The following is a 20,300-nucleotide window of genomic DNA, read 5'->3' as shown; positions in this document are numbered from 1 at the left end:
TGTTTACTTTTTGTGCGTAGAGTGTGTAAGACTTATCTGGCGGCTGCGCGTTAGTGATTGCTCTGAAAAAAAAGCAAGCCTGAACTCTTTGTGTCTCAGCCGGCCCGTTCCGATCCAAAAACGCGCGCCTGTTATGGTCGTAAACTAACAGGGGGGGATCCGAACGCCCGAAAGTGGGGAAGAGCAGGTAAAAAGGGCTAAGCGGGCTAGAAATCCTATTTGTCTGTAAGAGAGAAAATGGGGAAAAGTCAATCTAAATGTGACCTGACGGGGGCGCAGGGGGGGTGCATTATCTTACCATGATGTTACCATTTAAAACCAACAACGCCAGCCCAGCGTTATACTGGGCAAATGAAAATATCCCCACGCTTAAGGCACCACAGGTTCGTATTAACTTGGGACAGAGACAATAATACAGTCGGTTAATTTATTAACGTTTCGTTGCTTTGCCTTTAAAACATAGTTCGTTCGTAGACAGGTTCACAGTTCCTTGAGTTACTGACAGGTATCATTTCATGTAGCTGTCAGTCAGTCCAATGCACAATGTCCATGTTACCAGTCCGATACGGGTCTCGACCACCACGAGACGCCGTGTGGCGGAGGAAGGACCAGGTGACAGACACGAGACAGAAAAGGGAGGCTCTCCCGCCGACCAGCAGCCTAGGAGGTTACAATATAATTAGTCTAACAGTATAAATCTACGTACATAACAGGGACACTAACCGTGCACATACCGGGTGGCTGTGACACATCCAGACATGCACACACGAGGGCTACAGCCGCGACGCCGACCTCGCACAGCCGAGAAGCTACAAACAATGCTAGTGTTAGCTCAGCGCACAACTGATAGTTATTAGTTCCGAACAATAATGATCTCATTGCCACTCACCGAGAGCACATGCTACACCGCATGCTCCGAACACTGGGCTTGACGCCTTGAGACAGTGACATTTCCTCTTTCTTAGCGACAATCTTCATACATGTTACACGAAGCTCTCACAGCCATGCTAGCTCCTGGTCGGCGGGTGACGTCACGGAGGGGAGAGGTCAGGTGGGACGAACAAAGGGGAATGCTGCCCTATTTATACCCCGCAGGCAACCACGCATCATTCATACTGCCACATTTCACCCCCCCAAAGGTATCGGCGTCCCGACGATAAAGTTTCATAAACCATCCATACTACATACGTACAGAGTGGGAACGACAAGGTGAGGCACTCCTCTCACAGGATGATCAAACCTCGACCACGCCCTGACGAACAAACATAAAATCCGTGCATGCAGCTGCCTCATCTGAACACAAGATTCGATGCTGACGAGGGGCCCTTAAGGCTATAAGCTGAGCCATGCAAATGAACCACACCAAAATCCGCACCATTATGATTCCTGCTTGGACTACAAGATGCAGTAATAACGGCCGCGTATGATACGCTGTCAGTAGTTGAGGAACAAGCGGGCCCTGCTGCTACAGCAGTCCCTACATCTCACCCTACCTACCGCTACCTGGATGGGTTTGAGCCATCCACTTTGAGGCAACCACTTGGCACTCACGTCACAGTTTAAAAACATTTAAAAGAGTAGCTGACCAAGTCACGCTTCAGACTGTCAGTGTCCTCGCGGTCCCATCCGTTCACCTGGGATACGCGAGATGCCCTTAAGGCCAATAACACGCCACACGGTTCCAACGTACGACCAACTACTCTACCTCAGGACTCCCAACCTGGAACTAGTAGCGGCATCAACAGTACGCTGCGTTGAAGCTTGAAACCGGAGGCACAGACGCTGCCGACCCAACAGCAGCCCAACTGCCACACCCGACATTCCCGCCCTGACGTCCAAGTTCTACAGAGCCTCCCTTTCTGCAAACAGACATTTGTTGTAACCAAAAAGTCAGTACAAAGTTGGGGTATACAATACATGCAGTTGTTTTGGTATTACGTGTCACAAGGTTAATTGTTACAGAAATAAAAACAGCACCTTCCATAATTCAAGTGCAGGGCCCACAAAAGCAAAATAAAACACAGCAAAACATGCATTTGCAAAGAAAATAAAATGCACACCATAGGCCTACAACCAAATCACAGGTCAGAAAACCATTTTCTTCACACAATTTAGCCTTAGCTGCACAGTAACCAAGTACAATACATTTTTTTTTCTCTTTAAATGCTATAATACCTCCAAACAAAGAATGCCAACTGATTAAGTCTCTGTCCGGATAAAGTTAATCCTGCCGACAACGCCAAATGTGACCTGACGGGGGCGCAGGGGGGGTGCATTATCTTACCATGATGTTACCATTTAAAACCAACAACGCCAGCCCAGCGTTATACTGGGCAAATGAAAATATCCCCACGCTTAAGGCACCACAGGTTCGTATTAACTTGGGACAGAGACAATAATACAGTCGGTTAATTTATTAACGTTTCGTTGCTTTGCCTTTAAAACATAGTTCGTTCGTAGACAGGTTCACAGTTCCTTGAGTTACTGACAGGTATCATTTCATGTAGCTGTCAGTCAGTCCAATGCACAATGTCCATGTTACCAGTCCGATACGGGTCTCGACCACCACGAGACGCCGTGTGGCGGAGGAAGGACCAGGTGACAGACACGAGACAGAAAAGGGAGGCTCTCCCGCCGACCAGCAGCCTAGGAGGTTACAATATAATTAGTCTAACAGTATAAATCTACGTACATAACAGGGACACTAACCGTGCACATACCGGGTGGCTGTGACACATCCAGACATGCACACACGAGGGCTACAGCCGCGACGCCGACCTCGCACAGCCGAGAAGCTACAAACAATGCTAGTGTTAGCTCAGCGCACAACTGATAGTTATTAGTTCCGAACAATAATGATCTCATTGCCACTCACCGAGAGCACATGCTACACCGCATGCTCCGAACACTGGGCTTGACGCCTTGAGACAGTGACATTTCCTCTTTCTTAGCGACAATCTTCATACATGTTACACGAAGCTCTCACAGCCATGCTAGCTCCTGGTCGGCGGGTGACGTCACGGAGGGGAGAGGTCAGGTGGGACGAACAAAGGGGAATGCTGCCCTATTTATACCCCGCAGGCAACCACGCATCATTCATACTGCCACATTAGAATGTAGCAGCCGAGGCTTAACTTAAATCAAAAGTGTATCTACTCTAAGAATTACCAACAACGCCACCTTGGATTCTGGGCCCAAGGAACCACAATTATTTGTTTACAAGGTCACAGGTTCGAGAGGAGCGTGAAAATGGACAGACAGCAAAAGTTATTATACAAAATACTTTATTTTAGTTTTATAGAAAAAGCATTTTTTGTTAAATTTGTAAGTCTATTTTAAAAGCATTGAACACACACAACCGCATTCACACTCATTCGTATCCACATCCACTCAACAATTAATAAAATAAAACAAAATCCACTAATCCTATTGCAGTGTGGCGCTCAGGGCCAAGCTCCACAACTTGGAGACTAGGATAGGAACGAAGTCTTACAGCAGCCGTTGCGTATTAGGGCCACGCAGATGGCGATAGCCTTGTTACCTTGTTTGTGGAGGAGTAGTTCGTGAGACCAGCGGGGAGCGCACTCAGGTGCGGGAGCCCTCGCGCCCTGGTCAATTGAGTTCAGTTCAGTTCGTACGCAGCTTTAACTTTGTGCGCCGGGTGGGCGCTTACTTTGACCAAGCGACCAGCAATTCGAAGCGATCACGACCATATGGCAAAAGGAAGGGGAGGTAGGAACAGGATCCTATGAAAATATGACTTGTTTTAGAAGGAGAAGCACGCATACATTTGTTTCCTGGAAGCACTGTGAAAACATACCGTCAATTGAAGCACTCCGCACACGATTCGCCCGGTCCTCTCTCAATACGACCGCGTTGCACCGCATACGCACGGCGAGGAAAAGCCCCAACGCCACAGCCCACGGGGACGGCAGGTAGAGCACGCGCACGGCAGAGGCGTGAGCTCGAGAAACGCCAACATGCTACAAACAGCACGGTTTTAGGACAGATCGAACTAGATTTAATGAATGAAAACCACACGAAAACTTACCAAAGACGCATACGGCGAAAGCGTAGTTCAGTTGCGCGGCCTTACGCCTTGTACAACTGAATCGTGTGTTTGGCACGAGACGCCGGCCAAACGCAGCAGCTCCGTCCCCAGGCTAAGCTATGCGACGTCAGAGGCGAAAGGGAGGGCTGAAGGTGCGTTGCGCCCCTAATATAGCATCGGGTGTAGCGGTGATTGGTTTGCCAGCGGAAGTGCGTACTACCACATTCCACCCCTTCTCCCTGGATCGTCGCCCCGACGATCGACCTTACCAAACGACTAATGCGGGCTCCTTGCTCGAACAAAAGACACTGCACTAGACATAGGATGGGCAGATCGCGGCAAATTATGTGGGTTTGGATGGCGACCGGCCGTGGGACGTGTGGACCTACGCACTCCTGTGTTGTCAACGGGAAGAATGAAAGGAGGATCAAGAGGGCCCTGCACTGACGGGCCAGCCACGGGCTCGTCTGAAACAACTGAAGGTAACTGGACAGGAGGAGCCTGTGTCGCAACTATTTGAACTGGAAGTGATTGTGGTGCAGCTTGAGCTGGCACAGAAAGCAACAAGTCTCCATCACAAGACAACTCATCCGACGGACGTCGCGGTACCATCGCTGGTACATCGCAAGGAGCCAACTGTAAAGGATCCGCCCCATGTAGCGGCTTCACTACTGAGCGATGAACTCGTTTCACCAATGTTTGATTCTTCACCGGAGCAATTGTATAAACAGCTCCACCCTGAGAGGGTGCCTGCAAGACAACATAAGGTTCGGACTGCCACATATCACGAGTCTTACACCGACCCCGGACACCCAAATTTCTCAACAACACTAGCTGGCCTTCTCCTAAGGGTGCATCTCGCACACGCTGGTCATGTTGCACCTTCCTGCGATCCGCAGCTCCCTTTGAGCGTACCCTAGCCCTCTCAAATGCTAGTTGCAACCGGGTCTGATGTTCGACAATCCACTCGTGTGGTTCTCCGCCCACAGGATCTTCAACTCTTCCCAACAAAAAGTCTACAGGGAGCCTTGGCTCTTGGCCGAACAACAAAAAGAATGGAGATTCGCCGGTAGACTGGTGAGGAGTTGTGTTGTATGCGTACAATAGCTGAGGTAAGCTGGAGCACCAATCGCGCTTCCTAGATTCGGGCAGTGTACGAAGCAGGTTGTGCAGTGTTCTATTGAACCTTTCACACTGGCCATTCCCCATAGGATGGTAGGGAGTGGTTCGCGATTTAGCAACCCCATAGAAACCGCAAAGCTGTTGGATCAAACTACTCTCAAAACAACGTCCCTGATCTGAATGGATCCGAATGGGGACCCCGAATTTTGAGAACCATTCTGTAACTAAAACATGAGCCACAGTGGTGGCGCGCTGGTCACGAGTCGGGACAGCTAGTGTGTATTTGCTGAAAACATCAGTGATGACTAATACATTTTCAATTCTGTTTCGGGACGGTTCCAACAGGGTAAAGTCAAGTGCTATAATTTCGTTGGGCCTCGATGCCAAGAGATGACCCATGGGGGCGCGCGCCGGAGGGCGAGAATCTTTCGCAACCTGACACCTTTCACATTCACGACACCACAGTGCCACATCCCTGGCCATCCCTGGCCAGTAACAACGAGGTCTGAGAAGGGCCAAGGTTCGCTCAACGCCTTGATGGCCGTGCTCCTGGTGGACCTGATTTAAAACATCCTTGATTAGGGAGTTTGGCAGGAGCAGTTGTAACACCCTTTCGCCACCATCAGGGCGGAGCACCTGCCTGTAAAACAGCCCATCCTTCTCGACCAAACGATCCCACTGACGGAGTAACCCCTGGGCGGGCAGAGACATTTGCTGTCGCTCTGCATAACTAGGATGTCTCCTCTGCTTCCAAAAGGACACCACTTCCTGAATAACCAGGTCACTCTCCTGGAGAGCACGAACGTCGGATGGTGGGTGTCCAGGAAAGGCTGCCACTACTGCCTGGACTACCTCCACCTGTGGCTGGCACACAGCTTCCCGGAGAGACGGTGGCATCAAAGTCCCTGGTACAAGAGCTGCCAGTTGGTCTACACTAGGGCCATGCTGGCGCGACAATGCATCGGCATTGCGGTTGCTCTTCCCTGACCTATACCGCAATTCGAAATCGAAAGAGGCCAGTTGGGCTGCCCAACGTTGTTCAACGGCGCCTAATTTTGCTGTATTGAGGTGGCTCAACGGGTTGTTATCGGTAAAGACGACGCATTGATGACCTAACAGGTATTCTCGAAACTTTTCGGTCAAGGCCCATTTTAGAGCCAGTAGCTCCAGCTTCATGGAGCTGTAGTTGGACATATTTCTCTCAGTGGGCCGCAAGCCTCGACTAGCATACGCTATAGGCCGCACTTTCCCGCCCTGCTCTTGTGAGAGCACTGCGCCTAAGCCACTATGACTAGCGTCGACCTCAAGCACGAACGGCAACGAAAAATCGGCATAAGCGAGCACCGGTGCGGCGCAGAGCTTTGCTTTCAGAGCGCTGAAACTCGCCTGACACTCCTCATCCCAAAACTCTGTTCCCCATTTAGCAGCTTTCCTCTTTGCCTGACCGGACAACTCCGCGACCCGTCGATGTAATGGTGCAGCTAATTTGGCAAAACCCTCCACAAATCTGCGATAATAGCTCGCAAATCCTAAGAAAGAGCGGAGCTCCGAGACTGCGGTGGGAACCTGCCAATCGGCTACAGCCGCGATCTTATCTGGATCAGTAGACACGCCCTGATCGGAAATAACGTGACCCAGATAGCGAACCTCCCGCCTGAAAAAGCTGCACTTCGAGAGCTTGGCCTTCAAGTTTTCCTGTTGCAAACGCCCCAGCACCCCCTCCAGCCGCTGCAGATGCTGCTGAACACTAGATGAAAAGACCACGATATCATCCAGGTACAGCAACAGTGACTGTCCCTGCTGAGCCCCAAAGATCCTCTGCATAAGCCTTTGGAAGGTGCTGGGCGCGTTGCACAGACCGAAGGGCATCCGGTTCCACTCAAAAAGACCGAACGGAGTGCAGAATGCCGTCTTCGGCCGGTCGGCTTCAGTAACCGGCACCTGGTTATAACCACTCGCCAGGTCCATGGTTGAGAACCAGCAGGCACCAGTGAGGCTGTCTAGGGTTTCCTCAATCCTGGGGAGCGGAAAAGCGTCCTTACGGGTTTTAAGGTTTAACTGCCGGTAGTCCACGCAGAGCCGGAGACTACCATCCTTTTTCCGAACTAACACAATCGGCGACGCATAGGGGCTCGAGCTCTCGCGAATGATCCGGGCCTCTAACAGATTGTTTATGTGTTCCTTCACCAGTTCGTATTCGGACGGCGGGATTCGTCTATGTCGTTGACGTACAGGGGCCTCGTCTAACAAAGGGATGTCATGCGAAATCAAAGTGGTGCAACCTAAATCCTGATCTGACGCTGCAAAGACAGACTCATACTGCCGGAGAAGGGTCCTAGCTGCAGCTTGCTCCTCCTGAGGCAAGCTTGACAAATCGACGGCATCAACTTGATCTGCCACGGTGGACGCGGTTTGAGATGCTACATGTGCAGAAAAAGGTGGAACCTCGTCCACTCCTGCTGGCATGCTGATCACGTTGACATGGTCAAGAGTGCCCATTACAGTATGGGGATGGAGCAACAACTCTGTAGTCCCTACATTAACGACAGGAATATAGGCTGTACCACGCACAACATGAACCAAGGCTGGTGATGCTAGCAACCCAGCTGGCAAGCCGAATTCAGGAGGCTCAAACAACACCGGAGAGTTCGAAAACTGTTCAGAACAGGTGGCCGTTATGATCTTCATGGAGCCACCAGGAATGCGACAGGCTCGCTTTCCGCGCACCCTCACCTTACCCGGATGGACTAATGGAGCCTGCAGGCTAGCTGTGTGGCACTTTTGCATGGCGTCCATAAGAAAAGTAGGACAGGAATCTGGAGTCATCTGAAAGAGTGAGGGGCCATACTCGCCAAACAGCTCTTGATAACACTTTCGAATTATATTCATTCCTAGAACACCGGGTGCCTGTGTAGATGTACTTCCAGGGGGGTCCCGCACAACCAGAACACCACAGTGAGGCATCTGTTTACCACATAGAACAACATCAAGCTCTAAGTAACCAATGTAGGGGATGGATAAGCCGTTAGCAGCCTTAAGCTTAAGCCAGTGGCAGGCCTTAAGTCGGTCTTCTCCCAGAGGTGCGAAGTGTTCCAGAAAGCAGCGTTCCGTGATGGTCGACACCATCGATCCTGTGTCCACCAGACATGGCACCGAAACACCACTCATACAAACCTTGATATGTGGACAGGAGGAAATGAGCTTCGGCGCGTCTTCCAAACCATTCGAAACATTGTCCGAGCCAGTGAGTGCCCCACCCGAGCCGTGGCCCTGCAACCCGGTGGGCACTAGTTTTCCGGATGTGACCGAGATTGCCCCTGCATCGGCAGCTGCGAACGATGAGGGTCACGTTGTCTGTCACAGTCCCGGGAAATGTGTCCAGGCTGTTGACATCGCCTACAGATAATAGGGCCAAAGCGCGGGGAGCGGTTACGCTGACGAGGATTGTGAGATTCCTCCAAGCGGGCAATGCTTTGTGTCAGACGATCAAGTTGCTCTTGTTGTCGCCGCAACATTTCCTTCATTTCGTTTACCTCGGCCCCCGGAGGAGCAGTAGTGGTACGCTGGTAACCACCCTGAACGGCGTACTGGATACCAAAGGCGGAGGGGACAGAATTACTGCGGGCACGCACCCCCGCTGGCAACCCCTCACGCTCCCACCTTAATGCTTCACCTCTGACGTCGAGCAAAGTGGCGGCGGGAGTATTACGGACATATTGCTTTAGCTCGCGACGGAGAGCGCCATCTAAGACTTGTTCGACGAATTGATCGCGAAGCAATGTTTCCGCGTTGGTCATGTTATTGGGAGCGCGCTGTTTTACCCTCTCCATTAAAGCCATAAGCGCAAGGGAATACTCTAGCAAACTTTCGCCCTCTTGCTGCCGTCGGGAGAAAAACGCCTCCTGCAGTGAAACATAAGACTCAACGCATCCATAAAGGTCCTGCAAAATGGAAATTATCCGATTGGGATCCGATCGCTCCGCACTTGAACGATACTTAATTTCTTCTCTAGCCTCCCCTTCCAAATGGTCATATAAAAAGAACGCCTGATCTGCGGCAGATAAGTGCCTAGCACGTATACACGCCTGAGCTTCTTCTAGCCACTCACCTAGACTAGTACCAGACCTACCTTTGAACATTGGACATTTTCTGTCCCGCGGCACAAAAACTAGTCGATCCGTATTAATTGGGTTAGATGTAGAAGCAGCGATTGACGACGCACCTGATGTTGAGGCTGTATCACCAACAGTAGTCGGCACAGGTTGTGTACGTTCGTTACGCAATTGCTCATTGTCAGCCCTCAACTGAGCTAACTGTTCACGCAACTCCTGTAAAGCTTCCTCCATAATTTAGATGAAAGGGCAAAACAAACTGCTGTAATCTTGTTCACTATACCAAAAAAAATGTATCAGAATGTTGACACGGACCAGCTAATCCCGGTAGCCGCGACAGTAGTAACCTAAAGGTGTTAACAAAGCAAAAAAAAACCTATATGCAAGCAATAGTTTACACACAAAAAGAAACACAGCAAAACTAAAACATGCAAATAATCAAATGAAAAACCACAAAACATGCACAAAAATAATGCTTTAACTCAAGCAGTAAACAAAAATGCTTAGCACAGGAATTAATTACTTTTGTATAGACCTCCTACTGGCTACAACTATCTAGTACCAAGTATTAGCAAAATCCTAAATACCCTGATTAAACCCACCAAAAGAAACGTTTTGCCTTTGTCCACTTTCAGTCCATCCTGCCTGCAGCGCCAAGAATGTAGCAGCCGAGGCTTAACTTAAATCAAAAGTGTATCTACTCTAAGAATTACCAACAACGCCACCTTGGATTCTGGGCCCAAGGAACCACAATTATTTGTTTACAAGGTCACAGGTTCGAGAGGAGCGTGAAAATGGACAGACAGCAAAAGTTATTATACAAAATACTTTATTTTAGTTTTATAGAAAAAGCATTTTTTGTTAAATTTGTAAGTCTATTTTAAAAGCATTGAACACACACAACCGCATTCACACTCATTCGTATCCACATCCACTCAACAATTAATAAAATAAAACAAAATCCACTAATCCTATTGCAGTGTGGCGCTCAGGGCCAAGCTCCACAACTTGGAGACTAGGATAGGAACGAAGTCTTACAGCAGCCGTTGCGTATTAGGGCCACGCAGATGGCGATAGCCTTGTTACCTTGTTTGTGGAGGAGTAGTTCGTGAGACCAGCGGGGAGCGCACTCAGGTGCGGGAGCCCTCGCGCCCTGGTCAATTGAGTTCAGTTCAGTTCGTACGCAGCTTTAACTTTGTGCGCCGGGTGGGCGCTTACTTTGACCAAGCGACCAGCAATTCGAAGCGATCACGACCATATGGCAAAAGGAAGGGGAGGTAGGAACAGGATCCTATGAAAATATGACTTGTTTTAGAAGGAGAAGCACGCATACATTTGTTTCCTGGAAGCACTGTGAAAACATACCGTCAATTGAAGCACTCCGCACACGATTCGCCCGGTCCTCTCTCAATACGACCGCGTTGCACCGCATACGCACGGCGAGGAAAAGCCCCAACGCCACAGCCCACGGGGACGGCAGGTAGAGCACGCGCACGGCAGAGGCGTGAGCTCGAGAAACGCCAACATGCTACAAACAGCACGGTTTTAGGACAGATCGAACTAGATTTAATGAATGAAAACCACACGAAAACTTACCAAAGACGCATACGGCGAAAGCGTAGTTCAGTTGCGCGGCCTTACGCCTTGTACAACTGAATCGTGTGTTTGGCACGAGACGCCGGCCAAACGCAGCAGCTCCGTCCCCAGGCTAAGCTATGCGACGTCAGAGGCGAAAGGGAGGGCTGAAGGTGCGTTGCGCCCCTAATATAGCATCGGGTGTAGCGGTGATTGGTTTGCCAGCGGAAGTGCGTACTACCACATAAAGATGCTACATCGAAGGGAACCCAACCGTCGCCTATAACAATGGCAATGGAAAAACGCTTTGGAGTTAAAGCTCTGGAATGCTTGCCAATGTGGTCGGCTTCGTTTGGTTTTCCGGAAGGTGGCTCAATGTCGTTAAATCAATTACGCGTGTTGCGTGAAAAATTAGAAGAAGAGAGAGAAAGAATACTGGGGTGTAAGAAAATCACCGCAGAGGATGTCAGAGCAATGCTTAAACATCAGACTTGTCTTGCTATGTGGGAAGATTTGGCTACAGAACGAGACCGCAAGAAAACCACTAAAATGATAGCTCCTCTACCTTCTGCAGAGGTAGAGAACATCCAGGCGCTCACAGACACGAAACCCCGTGGTAAACCTCCACCATACCGTTCCTTTTCCCCTACTAACCCTTTTGCGGAGGGAGCTGAGCTCCATGCTAAATACGCGCCCAAACAAAACGTTGGGTTAAACCACGAACACACTACTGTTGTCCCTTCTGCCTCTTTGTACCCAGATTTGTCGTCGCTTTCCTTCGTGCCACCGCCGTGTGAAGCTGCCCCCTGCCTTCTACCCCCACCGCAGCGCCATCAACCCGAGCAGCACCAGCCCATCCAGCCCTCACAGCGGCAGCACCCTCCAGCCCCAACAGTGCCAGCTGAAAACCCGCAGGAAGTGGGTACCACATCGCCAGCAGAAGAAGACGTGGCGGAAGCACAATGGAGCAGAAAAACGCAGTTAAGGCACGACCCGGAGCCGAGAAAACATTTCGTTGCCACTTTTCCAATGATAGAGATGGTGGGACGCGAAGGACCGGAGTTGGTTTTCAGACCTGGGGTCCGAGCGAGTTCTTATCCGCCTCACAACTGCTGTCTACGAGGCCAGAGACAAACTGTTCCAAATTCAGCGAAGATCTGCTCGCCTTTTGCCGCGAATACAAGCCCTCAGGAGCGGAGTGCGCCCGGGTTCTTGTTTATAAGATATCACCTGCGGACTTTCAGAAATTTAAGCCTTATTTGCCCGATCCATCACTACGGGCCAAGGACATCACTGAGTCAGAATCTGGACCGTACATGACCGCTATGAAGAAAATGTGTGACGGGCTTGCGGTCGTTTTTCCCCGTAAATACGACCTCAGCGTTTTGGCTAAATGCAAACAGGGGACGGGCGAAAAAGTTGAGGAGTATTATAGCCGCTTGCTCGCTGTGTTTAATGAGAACTCTGGCGTACCCCCGAAGATTACTACAGCAGGAGAGGAGAAAGACAATCCTGAGTACAACGGATATTTGTGCTCCAGATTTATCGAAGGACTGCTCCCGGAGGTAACGGTAAAGGTGCGCGACTCTTACATTGCATTTGCCGATGGACCCCAGATAAAGGATCTACTAATGCACGCTAAACATGCAGTTTTTTGTCTGGAGGCAGCTAGAAGTCAGGCCACAATGCTATCGGCTCAGGCCCGCACACCCCAAAACCCCAACGATAATTCCAACAAGGACGAAAAGATATGGGAGAACAACAACGGGACGAGGGCGATAGAATGCTGGAACTGTGGAAGACGCGGACACAGAGCAAGAAACTGCCGCAACCCGCCGAAAAGCCAACAGACCCAAAACAGCCGCGAGCAGTACAACCAGCCCCAGTGGCAGCAAAATCAGACCCGTGAGCCACACCAGCAGCAGTATGATACGCCACAGTGGCAACAACAACAACCCCGCTATGGAGGCCCACAGGATGGGCCCCACACATTTAATCACCACCACCACCACCAGCTACTCCTGCATGTACCTGCAAACCACCAGTGAGTTCACACCACTTTTTGTGATATTTTTTTATTCCTCAAACAAAATCCTAACGGTCGTCTTTGTTTCCAGATGGCTGGCGTAACTCTGCTTGCAGTAGCTCCTCCTTCCGTTCCATCTGCTCCAAGAACCCGTTCACCTGTTAACCCTGTTCACCTGAAGAGTTCGCCGTTTTCTGAAAGAATGTCTTTATTTCTGTCCCTCACTCTTTTGTATTATGTAGTTGTGATCATGTGACTTTGTTTTAAAATGTTTTTGCTTATTCTGTTTTGTATAGCCTACTGAAATGACAAATAAACTTTTGTGTCTTGAAAAAATGCAGTTGCCGGTGTTTCTCACAGCTGTCATATATGCATATATAATATATATTTGTTTATTTTATATGGACATAACAATAGCATTGGACAAACCAGATACATTGTTTTCAGTGTTTTAGCAAAACTGCTCATTTGCAACACTTGTCCATATCTAGCACTCAATACGTACGTCGCCTTTTAAGTAGAAAGACCAAGACTTAGCTCATCTGGTCTAAACCTGATCAAAAATAGGGCTGAAGATCTCCCACGAGAACATTAATGTTTTCATCACTGAATAAGACAAAACTTGAATCGAGAGTTTCATCTGTCGTCCCAGGGCAGGTTCACAGACAGGACAATAAGACATGACAAGCACAATAGACATGAACAAAAGACAATAGACATGAAACGGTTAACACTATTGGTAAAAACCTGTCCACATTGTGACTGCTGGTTTGCTTGTTTGACTAAACCACCTTGTGTGTGAAATGTACTTAAATGAAGATGCCTTGTCTTGTTACTGCTCTGATAAAGATTACATAAAACATTAAAACAAGTAAAAACAACCACCAATAATAAAAAAAAAAATCATAAAAAATTGCTTTTGGGACCTTACAATTAAAATTAAAATAGATAATTCAACATGAGAGGTCACATTACACCGAAGTTTCTCCATTGGCTCCTGTCACTTTCATAGTGAATATTAAAACCCTTGATCTTTTAAACCCGTCACAACATAATGCATCACTGTCTCGTTCCTTCTGTTTAGACTTTTAAGAAACAACTCAAGACTTTACTTTTCAAACAGGCTTTTCAATTAGGCTTTTGGCTTTTGTTCATGTCTATTGTGTTTGTTATTTCCTGTCTGTGAACCTGACCTGGGACGACAGATGAAACTCTGGCATATTTACATGTGGACTTTGGGGCTCGTGTTAATTAATATGCACTGTTCTATCTTAAATAAATGAATAAAAACTTGGCGTGAAACATTTAAGAACCGCTGGTCTAACATTTATTAGTGCTGAGCATAAATGCTTATGAATAAATGTGAGAGAGTTCTTGCCCATATGTGTCTCCAAGTGAAAGGTGCTGAGGCCCAAAGTTACCAGCACTTACATTTGGTTCAGGAAGTTTAAAAATAACTTTGTTGATCCTGAGGTCTATTATTGTTTTTATATATTAAAGTGTTGTCTTATTCAGTGATGAAAACATTAATGTTCTCCTGGGAGATCTTCAGCCCTATTTTGATCAGGTTTAAACCAGATGAGCTAAGTCTTGGTCTTTCTACTTAAAAGGCGACGTATTTATTGAGTGCTAGATAAGTGTTGCAAAGGAGAAGTTATCCTATAACACTGAAAACAATGTATCTGGTTTGTGCAATGCTATTGTTATGTCCATATGAAAAAAAAATATATATATTTATATATATATATATATATATATATATATATATATATATATATATATATATATATATATATATATATATATATATATATATATAGACAGCTGTGAGAAACACCGGGACCTGCATTATTTCAAGACACAAAAGTTTATTTGTCATTTCAGTAGGCTATACAAAACAGAATACACAAAAACATTTTAAAACAAAGTCACATGATCACAACTAAATAATACAAAAGAGTGAGGGACAGAAATAAAAACATTCTTTCAGAAAACGGCGACCTCTTCAGGTGAACAGGGCTTAACAGGAGAACGGGTTCTTGGAGCAGATGGAACGGAAGGAGGAGCTACTGCAAGCAGTGTTACGCCAGCCATCTGGAAACAAAGACGACCATTAGGATTTTGTTTGAGGAATAAAAAAATAGCACAAAAAGTGGTGTGAACTCACTGGTGGTTTGCAGGTACATGCAGGAGTAGCTGGTGGAAGAGCTCTGACTGTGCCAGTTTGTGTAGAACATTGCCTGTCGGTCGATCCACATCCAACGTCCCTGAAAATCAAAGAGCAAGAGCCGTGTTTATAAAAACATCATGTCATTCAAACAAATTATGTTTTCCCAGGAAAGGCAAGAGTGTCCAAACTTTAATCATTGAGGGCCACATGTTGAAAATCTTTATCATGACATTTCAGTCATTCTTAAACTTGATTCCAAAATGATCTGCTGTCCCACAATTCATCAGAAGTCCTGAGGGCCAATATAAAGATTGGCTCAAAAGACGGGCCAGGTCTTTGTTTGGACACCCCTGCAGTAGAGAAACAGAATAAGAAGAGGTTTGTCTCACCTGGAGGTAGAATCCTCCGATCCAGGCGGTGGACAGTCCTCCGGTCCGGGTCAGCTGCTGCAGGTATTGGTACTCAGAGGGGCTGGTGGCTGATGCCAGCTCTGCACCCAGGCTCCTGCAGTGCTCCTGAAATCACAGACACAATGAACCTGTCACTTATTTCCCACTCATAGAAATAAACTGAAGATTCTGAAATGCTGAATGAAATAGTTACATCAGCGGTGAACCAGGACGTGGCAGAGTTGACGAAGAGGTAACAGCGAGATCCGTAGAAGAACCATCCGGCGGGGCAGAAGTTGAACCGAGCTACACGAGAGGACGGGCAGGCCACTGTTACACCCTTTATACAAGTTATTAAAGATACTTGTGAGATTGTGTTCAAACAGGATTTTACCATCAGCAGAAGCAACCTCTTCAGACACTGGAGCTGTAACATAAAAGAACAATTCATTAAATTGTTCAGACGAACCTTTTGATTTGTTTACGTTGAGGGTTTTGTGGGTTAGACTTAAGACTGAACTGAATGTATTTCTTTAATGGGATTAAAACAAATATATTGAGCAGTTCTAAGTGATTACAACAAATGTTGAAGATATTTCTTTTATCGATTTCATACCATTTCAGTGAATATGATGCAATTCATTCAGTTGCCTCATTGTTAATAGTTTCAGAGTGTTGAGAAAAGAAGCAAGATACAAATTCATAAACATTGATGAATCAGTGAAATGTACCTTCTTCAGCCACCACTAGTTCTTCTGGAGCGCCTTCAGCAGCTTCTGTCAAACAGTTTACAGAGGTTTGATCAATAATGAAGAAGTCATGAATATCAAGGAGCTTCAAAACTTTCATTTCCCTTTTTGCACAAATCTACACCTTCATTGATATAAAGCTTTCGAAACAATCAGGGCTTTTGCAAAAAAACAAAAACAAAAATACAGCAGTAGTGCAGGAATGGCAAACAAAAACTTTGTATATTATTTGACTATTATTAGAAATATTGATGCATCTGGGGAAATTTAAAGATTTCTAGTTTTCAGAGCTATTTCTATTTTGTGAAGTGAATGGATTTTTAAGCCCAGTATTAATTATCACTGAGGAAAAGGTTTAACCAACTCACCCACAGCCTTTAATTCTTCAGCTGGAGCTAAAGAAAGACAATTATTAGTTTATTAAGTTGAATAAACACATTATAAAGTCTCAGAGTTGATAAAAGCAGCATTACCTGCAAAGGCAGCACAGAAGAGGACAGCGAGGACCAGGACGTGCTTCATCATGATTTTAAAGTTTTCTGAAATATAAAAATGTGTTTTAATCTATATAAACCTTTTCTACATTAGGTCTGTACTGAGGTCTAAACCAGTCTAATCCGTGCTCTAAAGCTGGTCCCGTTACCTGGACTTGTGTCTTCAGTGAGGTCTTCAGTGAGGTCTTCAGTGAGGTCTTCAGTGAGGTCTTCAGTGAGGTCTTCAGAGCAGATCTTGGAGTGAGTCTCAGGTTTGTTCTGGGCTCTGCTGCTGTGGGGTTTTTATACAAAGCTCTTTCCTCTGGAGTCACGTTCACCTGGGTTAATCTTAATGACGTCCAAAAGTTCAAACAAATAAGAGAAACTGTAAGATAAAAGTCATTAAAGGCGCTAACGTTTCCCATCAGAGACACTTCCTTGATGAACGATAAGAGCAATATAATAATGGACTTTGAAAATATGTTGTAGCCAATCCATGTTTCCAAGTCTAAACGTGTTTAAATCAAATATTGATTGTACTGATTTGTAATATTGTTTTATTAACAATTATAAAAACATCTCTCTGTGAACAGCAGTGTTTTTGCCTTTATCTATGAACTGCATCTGTAGTTTCTGTGCTCTTGTACATCTTTGCCGTGTTTTAGTGAGGTTCAGTGGATTTTTTACTGCAGCCATGAAGGAACCAACTTTGTTTTTTAAAGTAAACAAACAGCGAGTTTATGAGCTAAGGACGTTTGAGACTAACACATTTATTCTTCTGAAACACCGAAGAGGCACCAAGAGCCCCCACACCTGCAGCACAGTGGAGGCGTCACAATAGGTGCTACAGGAAACAAAAAAGAGACAAGTGAGGAGGTATCCGGGCAAGACTCGCAGCTACGCCACACACATTTTCTATCAGAAAACGATTGTTTTGCCTAAAAGGAATTGTAGTGGACTTTCTGCATCTGCATCTTTCTCAGTTATATGTAATGATTCTGTACCATTACCACCACGAGCATTAGTTCAAATCCCAGTTGTGAACGTTTTAGTGAGTTCCACTACCAAAAGAGCAGTGGGAGCAGGTTTTTATTGTCTTTGACTCAATGTTTAGCTCAGTCTTATATCTAAAGGCAGTTATAGTCAAAATTTCGTAATCACATGTAATTACAGAATTAGTAGTTAGTGTTTAAGTATAAAATAGGCTTCTTCAAAAGTGCTTCTTTGATGTAGAAAAAAAGTCCTCCTGCACCAGATCAACTTTCACCTTTGAACTTTAATTACTCACATCACAAATTTATACTAGATATTCATTCACTCATTTAATGTGTTTATTATAGCTGACCCACACATTTCCCGCAATCATCAAAACAAGTTTATTTGTATATTGGTGCTGGTAAATTATTAATATTTACAAAACCGACATTAAAATGTTCAGACAGACTTGTCACGTGATTTGGCAGAAAAATTAGCAAAACGTGAGGCGATAATCAACAGAGTGAGAGTATTTCCTGATTGTTTTATGGACACATTGACCTTGACTCCTTTAGTGCAGCAATATTATTACCTCCAACAACACAAGAACCAAAACTGTAGCCGACACCAACAGCTTTAAAGGTTTCTTCATCAGTTCTTGACAATAGTTGGCTTGGTTCTAATAAACACATGAAATGAATATCTAGAATAAATTTGTGATGTGAGTAATTTAAGTTCGAAGGTGAAAGTTGATCTGGTGCAGGAGGACTTTTTTTCTACATCAAAGAAGCAGAAGCCAAACCTCCCAATCGTCACTCAAAGTAAAGCACCACTTTTCTAACTTGATCTCTGATTTGTGTAAGAATAGCCTACTTCTGTACTTCTTCTGTAATTACATGTGACTATGAAATTTTAACTATAACTGCCTTGAGATATGAGACTGACCTAAACATTGAGTCAAGACAACAGGTATGGAACTCACTAAAACTTTCACAACTGGGATTTGAACTAATGCTCGTGGTGGTAATGGTACAGAATCATTACATATAACTGAGAGAGATGCAGATGCAGAAAGTCCACTACAATTCCTTTTAGGAAGAACAATCGTATGGATGGAAAATGTGTGTGGCGTAGCTGCGAGTCTTGCCCGGATACCTCCTCACTTGTCTCTTTTTTGTTTCCTGTAGCACCTATTGTGACGCCTCCACTGTGCTGCAGGTGTGGGGGCTCTTGGTGCCTCTTCGGTGTTTCAGAAGAATAAATGTGTTGGTCTCAAACGTCCTTAGCTCATAAACTCGCTGTTTGTTTACTTTAAAAAACAAAGTTGGATCCTTCATGGCTGCAGTAAAAAATCCACTGAACCTCACAAAAAAACACGGCATAGATGTACAAAAGCACAGAAACTACAGATGCTGTTCATAGATAAAGGCAAAAACACTGCTGTTCACGGAGAGATGTTTTTATAATTGTTAATAAAACAATATTACAAATGCAATCAGTGAAATCAATATTTGACTTGAACACGTTTAGACTTGGAAACATGGATTGTTCATATTTACTAATTAATTTGAAATATCTTACATGCCCAAATCTGGAAAACAGCTACAACATATATTCAAAGTCCATTATTATATTGCTCTTATCGTTCATCAAGGAGGTGTCTCTGATGGGAAACGTTAGCGCCTTTAATGACTTTTATCTTACAGTTTCTCGTATTTGTTTGAACTTTTGGACATCATTAAGATTAACCCAGGTGAACGTGACTCCAGAGGGAACAGCTTTGTATAAAAACCCCACAGCAGCAGAGCCCAGAACAAACCTGAGACTCACTCCAAGATCTGCTCTGAAGACCTCACTGAAGACCTCACTGAAGACCTCACTGAAGACCTCACTGAAGACCTCACTGAAGACCTCACTGAAGACACAAGTCCAGGTAACGGGACCAGCTTTAGAGCACGGATTAGACTGGTTTAGACCTCAGCACAGACCTAATGTAGAAGAGGTTTATAGAGATTAAAACACATTTTTATATTTCAGAAAACTTTAAAATCATGATGAAGCACGTCCTGGTCCTCGCTGTCCTCTTCTGTGCTGCCTTTGCAGGTAATGCTGCTTTTATCAACACTGAGACTTTATAATGTGTTTATGCAACTTAATAAACTTAATAATTGTCTTTCTTTAGCTCCAGCTGAAGAATTAAAGGCTGTGGGTGAGTTGGTTAAACCTTTTCCTCAGTGATAATTAATACTGGGCTTAAAAATCCATTCACTTCACAAAATAAAAATAGCTCTGAAAACTAGAAATCTTTAAATTTCCCCAGACGCATCAATATTTCTAATATTAGTCAAATAATATACAAAGTGTTTGTTTGCCATTCTGCTAGTCTTTTTTTTTTTTTGCAAAAGTCCTGATTGTTTCGAAAGCTTTATATCAATGAAGGTGTAGATTTGTGCAAAAAGGGAAATGACAGTTTTGAAGCTCCTTGATATTCATGACTTCTTCATTATTGATCAAACCTCTGTAAACTGTTTGACAGAAGCTGCTGAAGGCGCTCCAGAAGAACTAGTGGTGGCTGAAGAAGGTACATTTCACTGATTCATGAATGTTTATGAATTTGTATCTTGCTTCTTTTCTCAACACTCTGAAACTATTAACAAT

At 45.6% G+C, this 20,300-nt stretch overlaps 1 protein-coding gene and 1 long non-coding RNA gene across 2 annotated transcripts; one reads left to right on the top strand and one right to left on the bottom strand.

Annotated features, from left to right (window-relative positions):
• Nucleotides 1–14,888: 14,888 nt before the first annotated feature.
• Nucleotides 14,889–16,897, bottom strand: LOC306961516 (ladderlectin-like). The gene is made up of 9 exons (XM_079554284.1): nt 16,838–16,897; nt 16,668–16,733; nt 16,563–16,589; nt 16,177–16,221; nt 15,840–15,872; nt 15,660–15,751; nt 15,446–15,571; nt 15,054–15,153; nt 14,889–14,980 (listed from the first exon to the last, which is right to left on the bottom strand). The coding sequence occupies exons 2-9, from the start codon at nt 16,717–16,719 to the stop codon at nt 14,907–14,909; spliced, it is 549 nt and encodes a 182-aa protein (XP_079410410.1). The 5' UTR covers nt 16,720–16,733; nt 16,838–16,897; the 3' UTR covers nt 14,889–14,906.
• A 2,612-nt stretch (nt 16,898–19,509) lies between these two features.
• Nucleotides 19,510–19,851, top strand: LOC306961492. The gene is made up of 3 exons (XR_013792774.1): nt 19,510–19,575; nt 19,680–19,745; nt 19,825–19,851. It is a non-coding gene; the product is annotated as an uncharacterized lncRNA (long non-coding RNA).
• Nucleotides 19,852–20,300: the final 449 nt, after the last annotated feature.

This window comes from Gobius niger (genome assembly GCF_951799975.1).
Source record: "Gobius niger genome assembly, chromosome: 3".
NCBI lineage: Eukaryota > Metazoa > Chordata > Actinopteri > Gobiiformes > Gobiidae > Gobius > Gobius niger.
The sequence above is the reverse complement of the archived record's forward strand: the minus strand, read 5'-3'. Positions and strand labels throughout refer to the sequence as shown.